This window comes from Chiloscyllium plagiosum, chromosome 14, assembly GCF_004010195.1.
Source record: "Chiloscyllium plagiosum isolate BGI_BamShark_2017 chromosome 14, ASM401019v2, whole genome shotgun sequence".
In the NCBI taxonomy this organism is placed as follows: Eukaryota; Metazoa; Chordata; class Chondrichthyes; order Orectolobiformes; family Hemiscylliidae; genus Chiloscyllium; species Chiloscyllium plagiosum.
Window position 1 is genome coordinate 75,876,170 of NC_057723.1, and position 12,533 is coordinate 75,888,702.

The 12,533-nt window shown below is 44.2% G+C and overlaps 1 protein-coding gene across 1 annotated transcript in view; it reads right to left on the reverse strand.

The window, feature by feature from the left end:
• LOC122556810 (slit homolog 3 protein-like) overlaps positions 1–12,533 on the reverse strand; it is a 654,707-nt gene that overhangs the window by 547,233 nt on the left and 94,941 nt on the right. The window contains exon 4 of the mRNA XM_043704014.1: positions 8,774–8,845. Coding sequence (XP_043559949.1) covers positions 8,774–8,845 — 72 coding nt within the window. The remainder of the gene's footprint in view (positions 1–8,773; positions 8,846–12,533) is intronic.

Below are 12,533 nucleotides of genomic sequence, written 5' to 3' on the forward strand. Positions count from 1 at the left end.
GACTAGCAACTTTGTGGGAGGCAACCAGCATCTTGTCTCTCTGATTCCAGGCCACCATCTACAAGACACAAGTCAGGATCGTGATGCAAGACTCCCCATTTGCCTGGATGCGTGAATGCTCCACCAACAATTGAGGAAGCTCAAGACCATTCAACTGCCTGGGGAGATGATGGCCTTGTGGTATTATCATAGAACCTAGAACATAGAACAGGACAGCACAGGAACAGGCCCTTTGGCCCACAATGTTGTGCCAAACATGATGCCAAATTAAATTAACCTCTTCTGCCTGTTCTCGGTCCATATCGCTCCATTCCTTGCATCACTGGACTGTTAATTCAGAGACCCAGGCAAAGTTCTGGTTTCCAATCTTGCTATGGCAGACAGTACAGTTTGAATTCATTAGAAGTCTAATGATGACAATAAAACCATTGGCAATTTTTGGGAAAAGTCCACCTGGTTCACTAACATGCTTTAGGGAAGGAAACTGCCATCCTTACCTGATGTGGCCTACATGTGACTCCAGACCCACAGCAATGGGATTAAATGTTAACTATCCACTTGGCAACCAGGGATGCGTAATAAATGATGGTCTAGCCAGAGACACCCACATCCCATGAATGAATAAAATAAAATATTTATTGAACTTTATTCCCAAAAATTCATTCCCCCATCACCACTCCTCCTGCTTCCCTCAGCCACACCAACAGCAACATCTACATACCTATAATGTTTACCATCTAGAAACATAAAACGTTGGAGAACCTCAGGCACCTACTATGGAGTGAGAAACAGGGTTAACATTTTGATTAGATTCCCTACAGTGTGGAAACAGGACCTTCGGCCTAACAAGTTCACACCGACCCTCCAAAGAGCAACCCATCCCCCGCTGATGAATGCACCTAACAATTGTCAATTTAACATGGCCAATTCACCTGACCTGCACATCTTTGGACTGTGTGAGGAAACTGGAGCACCCGGAGGAAACCCACACAGACACGGGGAGAATGTGCAAACTCCACACGGACAGTTGCCCAAGGCTGGAATCGAAGCGGGGTCCCTGGTGCTGTGAGGCAGTAGTTCTAACCACTGAGCCACAGTGCCACCCTTGAGTTCCATTACTTTTCTTCAGACTCACTCCGCGTACGATCTACAGCCTTCGTGGTATTTTGCTCTTTGCACCACTTATAAGATGCACTGAATCAACGTGCTGGGGTCCTTTGAGGAACCTCTAGAATTGGAAGGACAAGGACAGTAGACACATGGGTACACCCCTACCCACTGCAGGTGCCCCTGCAACTCATTCACCACCCTGAGTTGAATCCTTCTTGCCATTCCTTCACTGTCACTGGGTGAAAGACTGGCACTGCCTCAACAGATATTATGGGTGTGCACACATCCCATTGTCTGCAACAGTACAATGGCAGCTGACTATCACCTTCTCAAGGGCAATTAGGGGTGACAGCAAATGCCAGCACTTAATGAAATATTCTGAATAAACACCCCCTGTGACCAGTTAAAATGGAACTGTATGATCAGATACCCCAGACAAGTGTCCAGGTTTGATGATGCATTTTGACACAGACCAAAAATATATAAAACTAATACCTTTTGGGATTGCTGGGCTCTTTCAAATTCATATCCCTTGACAGTACAAGTCGATTTTATGAATCAGTGTTTCAAATGATGGGAACATATGTCAGGGATGTATAAACAGTGGTTCCAACATGAACTGCCACCCAGTAAAATTAAACACCGAGCAAGTCGTGTTTTGTGTGTTATCTCCTGTTTCAGAATCCCCAATGTTTACTTCCCATGTGTGAAACCTTGGCTTCATGTATCAAACCAATGCCGACTGTTTTCAGTCGGAATAATGCAAAGTATTATTTTATTTCAAAACTACACAGGGACCGACAGCTAGATATTTATGATTGGGCAAACCTGTAACCAAAATTAAAGTTAAGGTCACAAGACGACCCTCTCCATCATCTGATATGATAAACAACAAGCGATGGAAGACACCAAGCTAACTCCTGATTTTTTTCACATTAGATTCCCTACAGTGTGGAAACAGACCATTTTGCCCAACAGGTCCACACAGATCCTCTGAAGATTAACCCACCCAGACCCATTTCCCTCTGACTAATGCACCTAGCACTAGGTGACAATTTAGCATGGCCAATTCACCTGACCAGCAGATCTTTGGATTGTGGGAGGAAACCCACACAGACACAGGGAGAATGTGCAAACACCACACAGACAGTCGCCAGAGGCAGGAATCAAACCTGGGCCCCTGGCGCTGTGAGGCATCAGTGCTAACCACTGAGGTACAGTGCTGCCCTACTCTGATCTTATGAGATACCATCAGAAATCAGACGACACCAGTTATAGTTCAACAGGTTTATTGGAAATCACAAGCTTTCGGAAATCACAAGCTCAGGTCCACCTGATGAAGGAGCAGCACTCCAAAAACTTGTAATTTAAAATAAAGACATCAGGACTCTAACCTGGTGTCGTGTGACTTTGGAATCTGTCCACCCCAGTCCAACACTGGCACCTCCACATCATGTGATAAATTCCAGGTGCAATGACTCATTCTCCATATCTCACTCCAACAGTGAAATGCAGTTCCCTCAACAACACAGCAAGGCCAAAAGGGATTTCTGCAAATCTCCATGACTGCTACCTCCCCAAAACATTTCACCCCATAGTTAACCACAAGGATCAGATCACAAATCAGTTAAGTAGTTGTTCACAAAATGTGACAACCAGAGCAGCCTTCTTGATGGTCAGCACTTTTCAAAGCCAACAGCAAGCCTGGCTGCAGCAGAGTGCTTGAGCTCATTTTCGATTTTAAAAGTTTAATAGCTCAGGTACCTATGGGAAACACTTCACATTAAAAGCTGCAAGAGATAATGGGAACAAATTGGTTATTTGTATTGTCTTGATGGATTATTTAAATTTTTGAAAGTCGGTGCAAAACAACCCCAGAAATTCGCAATTTGCAATCCATAAAAGTATCCTTGGCCACTAAAATATCTTTATCTCTCTTAAGGTCCTCACATATCCAATCATAGAGAGTTAGGAGAACTGCTCAGGGAGACTAAATGTGCCCTTGTCCCTCTCAGGTAGCCTCTGTTCAATACTTCCCTCGAATCAACCATAACTATTTGTTGACCTTAGATACTAACAGTCCCCATTGACAACTATTCATCCTCTGAGCCAGATTGTTATCTGATGCTTTGTCTGGCCAACTATTCTTTTCTCTCTTTGGACACTATCCTCACCTCTTGTTTACCCCTTACCTTCTCCCCCTACCCTATCTCCTGCATATAAACTGACATTTTCCTTGCTACCATCAGCTCTAAGGAAGGGTCACTCAACTTGAAATCATTTTCATAGAATAGAATCCTTGCGGTATGGCAACAGGCCATATGGCCCGACAAGTCCACACGACCCTTTGAACTCATCCAGACCCATTGCCCTACCCTATTATTCTACATTTACCCTTGAGTAGTACGCCTAACCTACACATCCCTGGACACTATGGGCCAATTTAACCAATCCACCCTAACCTGCACATCTTTGGACTGTGGGAGGAAACCGGAGCACCCGGAGGAAGCCCACGCAGACACGGGGAGAATGTGCAAACTCCGCACAGAGGAGCTGAGGCTTGAATCAAATCCAGGTCCCTGGCGCTGTGAGGCAGCAGTGCTAACCACTGAGGCGCATTAACACTGATTTCTTCCCACAGATGCTGCAAGACCTGCTGAGCTTTTCCAGCAATTTCTATATTTGCTGATCTTGCTTTTTGTAGACCTTGTTTGCGGCTGTAACCTTGTATTCCTCGCTCTGTTCTATCACTCTATGACATTTGTTTGCTATGATCTTCCTGTACTGCACACAAAACAAAACTCTTCACTGTACATAGGTACATAGGACAATAATTAAAAAAAGTCAAAATTATTTGGGTGCAGGCCTGGATTGTTTCTTAATGCACATGGTGGCCATTTTCTCAATTTGTTTAAAATCTAGAACAGCATCAATACGTAAAATTACCCACACCGATAGAGCCACGGAGTCAGACAGCACGGAAACAGACCTTTCAGTCCAAACCAAACATAATCCCAAACTGTCTACTTTGGATTCCAGCATTTCAGCTTTTTTGTCTCTAGTGATAATCACGGAAACAGCCCCTTCGGTCCAACCAGTCCATGCCGAACATAATCCCAAACTAAACTAGTCCCGCCTGCCTGCTCCTGGCCCTTATCCCTCCAAACCTTTCCTATTCATGTACTTATCCAAATGTCTTTTAAACATTGTAACTGTGCCCACATCCACCACTTCCTCAGCAAGTTAATTCCATATATGAACCACTCTCTGTGTCAAAACATTGATACTCATGTCTTTTTTAAATCTCTCCCCTCTTATCTTGAAAATGTGCCCCTTAGTCTTGAAATCCCCATCCTAGGGAAAAGCCAACTACCATTAACCCTAACCATGCCCCTCATGATTTTATAAACCTGTAAAAGATCACCCTCTCAACCTCCTATGCACCAGCGAGAAAAGTCCCAGCTCAAACCTTCCATACCCGGCAACATCCTGGTAAATCTCTTCTGAGCTGAATAATATCTTTACCCAAATTATGTCTTACAGTCATAGAGGCATAGAGCTTTACAGCATGTAAACAGATCCTTTGGTCCAACCTGTCCATGCTGACCAGATATCCCAACCCAATCTCATCCCACCTGCCAGCACCCGGCCCATATCCCTCCAAATCCTTCCTATTCATATACCCATCCAAATGCCTTTTAAGTGCCTCACAAACCTTATTGGTGCCTCACAAACCTTATTGAATTCTTTGAGAAGGTGACTAAGGAGGTAGACGAGGGTAAAGCAGTAGATGTGGTGTATATGGATTTTAGTAAGGTGTTTGATAAGGTTCCCCATGGTAGGCTACTGCAAAAAATACGGAGGTATGGCAGTGAGAGTGAGTTGGAGGTTTGGATTAGGAGTTGGCTGGCTGGAAGAAGACAGAGTTATGGCACGGTGGCTCAGTGATTACCACTGCTGCCTCGCAGCGCCAGGGACCCGGGTTCGATTCCAGCTTCAGGTGACCGTCTGTGTGGAGTTTGCACATTCTCCCTGTGTCTGCATGGGTTTCCTCCCACAGTCCAAAGGTCAGGTGAATGGCCATGCTAAATTGCCCATAGTGATAGATGCATTCGTAGGGAGTAGGGGAATGGGTCTGGGTGGGTTGGAAAATTTGGTGTGGACTTGTTGGGCTGAAGGGCCTGTTTCCACACTGTAGGGAATCTAATCTAATCACACTGGCTTAAAATATCTACATTTTGGTCTGGAAGCCATAAACTTTCCAAGTTGTCAAGACTCCATAAACTAACAGATTTTCTCCTTCAAGTTCAAACCTGACTGAGAATAAACATTGATATCTTGTGATTTACAGGCTTGGAATGATGCTGCCGAAACACCCTGGCTGTGGAGGTGAGATGAGTCCATTGCTAACACATGCATGCTGTATTGTGCCCAATAAAAAAAAAATTGCATTTATGTAAAACCTTTCATGATCCCAGGAAATTCCAAAGCAATAGTGAATAAGGTGAAGTCATGGTAGTGTGGGAAATATGGTGAAACAAACCAGAACTCGCTGTGTTTACTCAGCGAGTCGTGAGTTCATGGAATGCCCTGCCAGTAGCAGTGGTGGACTCTCCCTCTTTATGGGCATTTAAACGGGCATTGGATAGGCATATGGAGGATAGTGGGCTAGTGTAGGTTAGGTGGGCTTGGATCGGCGCAACATCGAGGGCCAAAGGGCCTGTACTGTGCTGTATTTTTCTATGTTTTAAATGCTGTAATTGTACCAGCCTCCACCACTTCCTCTGGCAGCTCATTTCATACACGTGCTACCCTCTGCTTTAAAAAGTTGCCTCTTAGGTCTTTTTTATATCTTTCCCCTCTCACCCTAAATCTATGCCCTCTAGTTCTGGACTCCTCCACGCCAGGGAAAAGATGTTGTCTATTTACCCTATCCATGCCCCCAATAATTTTGTAAACCGCTATAAGGTCACCCCTCAGCCTCCGACACTCCAGGGAAAACAGCCCCAACCTATTCAACCTGTCCCTGTAGCTCAAATCCTCCAACTCTGGCAACATCCTTGTAGATCTTTTCTGAACCCTTTCAAGTTTCACAACATCCTTCCATCTTCCTTTGAGTAGATTCACAATAAATTGTTCGACCGAAGGTTCACAGTGTATGAAAATGCCAGAAACTTTATGAATCATTACGTTGCGAAACAGACTTGTTGGAAGTTTATGAAGTCGCTTCTTTGAATTTCCATCTCCTCCCTGTTTTATTTCAACCCTGGACTAAACAGCAATGTCAGCCAAGTCGATACATGGGTGGCCTGACATACCTCTGCCCAGAATGCTTGCAAGAGGAGCCAGGTAGTAACTCACACTCTGGATTTTATTTCCTTTTCCAAGGAGCAAGTTGGGCGTCTTGCCACTAATACGAGCAAGCAGTGGGACGGGGAAGGGAGGGAAGAATTGTAGCCACAGACCTGTATGCTGATGTTGCAGCTTCCTTCTCTCGTAAGGCAAACCGACCATTAATGACAGCGATACTTGTAAAGACTCCCTCTGTACAGCATTTCTTTTCAATCACATTTACATAGCATCATTAATGCCAAGAATATCCCAGGCACTTCCTTGGAGTGCAACCATAAATGAAAGGGCACATAGCCAGAACTGAATATGTTAAGATGACAAAAAGCAAGGTTTGAAAGAGTTTGCAACTTTCCAGAAATTTTGAACTTACACTCGTCATGCTCATACACTTCTTTATTTTAGGTTAGACTCCCTACAGCACGGAAACAGGCCCTTTGGCCCAACAAGTCCACACTGACCCTCCGAAAAGTAACACACCCAGACCCATTCCCCTTATACCGTGGGCAATTTCCCATGGCCAATTCACCTGACCAGCACATCTGTGGATTGTGGGAGCAAACCCACACAGAATGTGCGAACTCCACAAAGACAGTTGCCCGAGGGTGGGATCGAACCTGGGTTCGAGGCACTGTGAGGCAGCAGCCTTAATCACTGAGCCACCGTGCCACATTAAAACTTTGAAAAGATCTTCCCCAGTCAGTAAAAATGCCCACACGATAACATAGTCAGTGTCGAAATGGCCACAACTCCTTTTCTGCACCAATAGGTTTGAGTTATAAAGAAAGGCTGGATAGGCTGGGACTTCTTTCACAGGAGGTTGAGAGGAGACCTTATAGAAGTTTATAAAATAATGAAGGGTATAGATAGAGTCGATGGTGGTTGACTTTTCCCCAAATGGGGAATTTCAAGACCGGAGGCACATTTTTAAGGTGAGAGGAGAGAGATTTGAAAAAGACATGAGGCAATTATTTTACATAGAGGGTGGTTCGCATGTGGAATAAACTTCCTGAGGAAGTGGTGGATGCAGGTACAATTACAACGTTTGAAAGATATTTGGATAAGTACATGGATAGGAAAGGTTTGGAGGGATATGGGCCAGGAGCAGCCAAGTGGGACTAGTGTAGTTTGGGATTATATTCAGCATGGACTGTTTGGGCCGAAAGGTCTGTTTCCGTGCTGGAAGACTCTATGACAGAGAACTTGATTGGACTCCAAAAGACAGGGGGGAGTCACAAAGAGGGAATGAGTAACACATGCAATTTGTTTTTACTTTTCTTTTACATTCTCCTATGATCTTAACATGAGAGCCTGTAAAAATCAAATTTGCCTGATGTTGCTGATCTCATAAAACTCTTTGCATCGCTATGACATAAAAGCTCATTGTACTGTAAAGGTGGTTATGGAAAGCAGGAACCAAACTTCAGTCCCAGTGGCACACATTCTCCATCAACCTAGGTTTGACTCTGCCAGTTAAGTGTAACAATTGACAGAATGCCAACGAGTAAACGTTCACTCCACAAACAGCAGTTACAATCTACAGGAGAACATAACACAGTGTAACAAAATCCAAATGAACAAAAAGCCATCGCCATTCCTCCCTGAGGCCTTAAACACATAGATTTACTTCTCAGGAGGTTTCTCAGTGCAAGAATATCTGAGTTAAGTGATTGTCACTTTGCCAAATGATAACCTTAAAATAGGTACTTATCATTATTGCAGCCTCAAGCTAAATGCTGGTGAGGAATGAATGGAAAAATGACTATGTGTGAAATGTGGTTGTATGTAGAGGTGAAAGAGAAAACTTTGCATATCTAAGTTCAGAAAATACCAATACTCAATGCAAATACACATTAACTGGTTCATCGTGTATTCAGTGCCAAACATGTAGCAGGGTATTTGTTTGGGAGAACGATTAACTCCATATGTAGGGTTTTACAAACACTGCAGCAATATCTGGAATCAACTTGCGTTTAAAATAAATGGAATTCACCATCTTCATCTTTTTGAAACATTCAGATGGACCCAGGAGCTCCATGATTTCTGGATGGCCAAGTAGTTAAATAAACAAAGTACTCGAATAAGCACGTTCTTAATGAGACGGCAGACCAACCAACACGCCACAAACATGGCACTGACTGACCAGTCAAACAAACGTCTTGCAAACACTATTTCCTTCCACTGCACAATCCAATTTTATAAACTAGGTTAACTCCATCAGATAATGTGCATTCAAAGCTGTGAGTGTGAATAAGTATAAGTTGAATGAAGAATACTTAAGTTTAAAAGAAAACATTATCTCTTGGTTACTTACAGCCGGGAGAGCTTGGGGGTGCCTTGGAAGAGAAGCTCAGGAAGTACCTGGAGTTTATTCTTGTTGAGCCTCCTGTAGGAAAACACCAAACAAACACCATCAGAAATCGATGCATTGCACCTAGAGCTGGTGCAGGATCAGTGACAACTCCGATTCACTGTGTTCAAAACATCAAAACTATCTGCTTATGTTGGGCATCCTGACAGAGATCGATCAGTCCAGTGCTGCAGAACATCCTTCACTGTAACAGTAAGGGCAGCACGGTGGCTCAGTGGTTAGCACTGCAGCCTCCCAGCACCAGGGACCTGGGTTCGATTCCAGCCTCGGGCGATTGCGTGAAGTTTACACACCCTCCCCGTGTCTGCGTGGGTTTCGCCTGGGTGGTCTTGTTTCCTCCCACAGTCCAAAGATGTGCAGATCAGGTGAATTGGCCATTCTCAATTGTCCCATAGTGTTAGGTGCATTAGTCAGAGAGAAATAGGTTTGGGTCAGTTACTCTTTGGAGGGTCGGTGTGGACTTGTGGGGCCGAAGGGCCTGTTTCCACACTGCAGGGAATCTAATCTAATCAAAAAAATGAAGTTGCAGTTCAATCTGTTGTACATACAACACACCGCAGCAAGCCCACACCAGCTTATAGACTTTTTTTATTCATTCACAGGAAGAGGGCATCACTGGCTTGGCCAACATTTATTCCCAACTCAGAGCAGGGTCAAGAGTCAACCACATTGGGTTCACATCATCCAGACCAGATAGGGTCCATAAAGGACGTAAGTGAAATAGATCTGTTTTTCCAATAATCAACAATGGTTTCATGGTTATCATTAGACTTCTGTAGTGATAGGAATGGGATTGGCCTGGTAGATCTCATTGAGTATGAGATCCCTCATTGGAGTGTTAACCTGAGCCAATCAGGGAGCTCTGGGGAGGAGTCTCAGGGGTTCTTCTCACTCTTGGGACTGGCTCTGAGCTGGTCAGGGCCCATGTACTGTGCATGTGTGAATAAAGGGTGACTGGGGGCTGGGATACCAGCCTCCGTGGAGTTATTTCAATTTTAATCACACATTTTTTAAAATTCAATTCAAATTCCACCATGTGCCATCGCAGGGTTCAAACCCAGGTCCCCGGAAAACTATCTGAGCTCCTGTCCAGCGATGGGCTGTCACCTCTCCCAGCTTAACACAAAGGAAGTCGGAGTGTTAAAGTAATGTAATCAGCCACAGTCCCATGCAGTTGCCTTGGAGACATGATTCCAACACCATCACAGCAGTTGCTGGAATTTAACTTCTTAAAAAGTCAAGTCTCAGAAATGCTCAAATGATAGGCTTTTTTTTAAACATCCTCTGGTTCACCCACTCCCTTTAGGGAAGCAAGTGTGCCATCCTTACCTTTGGCTTGAGACCCACAGCAATGTGGCTGATTCTTAGCTGCCTCTGGACAATGAGGGATGGGCAATAATTGCTGGCCATGCTGGCCATAGACATGTTATGTATAATCGAAGCATGTGGTGCTGGAAAAGCACAGCCAGTCCAACAACACCTGAGGAGCAATGGGAATTCCTGATGAAGGGCTTATGGCCAAAACATCAATTCTCTTGCTCCTCGGATGCTGCCTGACCTGCTGTGTTTTTCCAGCACCACACTCTTCCACTCTGACCTCCAGCATCTGCAGTCCTCACTTTCTCCAAGTTATGTATAATCCCAGGAATGATTTTTTTTATTTAACATTTCAATCCAAACTGACTGTGTCAGGAGAGCTGAGGGTGGGCAAAGAAGCAGACACACCTACAGTGGTTGATTAGATTTGTCTGATCACAGATCCATGCACCGAGCTTGATTGCTTGCCCTGGTGGGTAGAGCAAGTGAGTCATGAATCTGACATGACTTTCAGAGAGAAAACTGCAGACAGAGACTGTTATATTATGGTATAGATTCCTGACCAAACTGACTTAGACCTCTAAGCTCACTAATTCCCTTTAGGGCAGAGAACTTCCATCTTTACCTGGTCTGGCCTACATGTGACTCCAGACCGACAGCAATGTGGTTGACTCTTAATTGCAATTGAGGATGCACAATAAATGCTGGCCCGGGCAGCGATGCTCACATCCCGTGAAAGATAATGATATTCAAATATCAGACATTCTTATACAAGGATAGTTCCCTTGCTTTTAGGCTCTTTCTCTGTTTAATGCCGTCAGTCCATTCTGTGTCCAGTAACATCAATATGTGTAGGACCCAGATTACATGTTTTTGTAGTAGTCCTGCAAAACTTCAGTGATATAAATTAACTGTTGAGATATTTGACTGAACAGAACCCAACTACCTGTGATATATGTTATATCGGCTAACGTATGTAAATCAGAAACAAAAACAGACACTGCTGGGAAAGCTCAGCAGGTCTGGCAGCATCTGTGAAGAGAAATCAGAGTTAACATTTCGGGTCCGGTGACCCTTCCTCAGAATGCTAACTCTGATTTCTCTCCACAGACGCTGCTGAGCTTTTTCCAGAAACTTCCTGATTTAAAGGATCCGCAGTTCTTTCGGTTTTTATTTAGCGTATAAAGCCACAAGTGACATCAGAGATTACGACGACATGTAGATTGAAAATTCCGTACACTTCCGATATATTTGAAATCAGGAAATGAACTTTGAGTTCTGGACCATCTCTGCATAAACAAGATAGACAGCAACTCAATTTAAAGATAACAATATGTTATTTTAGAAACAGGCCGTTTGGCCCAACAAGTTCACACTGAACCTTTGACGAGTAACCCAACCATACCCATTCCCTCACCCTATTACACAACATTTACCCCTGACTAATGCACCTAATCTACACATGCCTGAACACAATGGGGCAATTTAGCATGGCCAATCCACCTAACCTGTACATCTTTGGATTGTGGGAGGAAACCAGAGCACCCGGAGGAAACCCGCACAGACACGGGGAGAATGTGCAGACTCCACACAGTTTCAACTTTCAACTACACCACTTTCAGCATTCTCAGATACAAGCATTGGACAACCGCTCAGAATTAGAGAAACTGAATCAAACTTTCTCAACAGAAAAGGATGATTTTCAGCAGTGCAGATTTCAACATCTGATGCAGAGTGTGCAGCGTTTGGTTTACAGGATTCTCACTCTCAGTACACCTTTTAGTAGTTGCAAAGCATTATTTCTGCAGCTTTTAGTTGTTCTGACAACATGTAGAATTCTGCTGCAAATTAAATAGATCAACATCATTGGATACATTAGAAAGTCTGTTGCTGCAACAAACAGGGTACTGGTGATGCATGACCCTTAGTAGAGACACTCGGGAACAAGGTTCTGCCTCTGATAATCCAGTCGCCTCACATAGCTGCACTCAGCAATACCTTCCAGTCAGCACCATGTGCTACTGACTGAGTGCACTGATAATAGAGCGAATACGGAAGGGTGGCATGGTGGTTCAGTGGTTAGCGCTGCTGCCTCACAGTGCAAGGGTCCTGGGTTCAATTCCACCCTCAGGCAACTGTCTATATGGAGCGTCCCATGTCTACATGGGTTTTCTCCCACAGTCTGAAGATGTGCAGGCTCAGTGTATTAGCCATGAGAAATGCAGTGTTACAGGAATAGGATAGGGGGTGGGTCTGGGTGGAATGCTGTTCAGTGGGTTAATGTTAATATGATGGGCTGAATGGCCTGCTTCCACACTGTGGGGATTCCACAATAACTGCACCAAAATCAGTTCCAGTGAGTTGTGCTTAGTTTTGGGGATCAAAT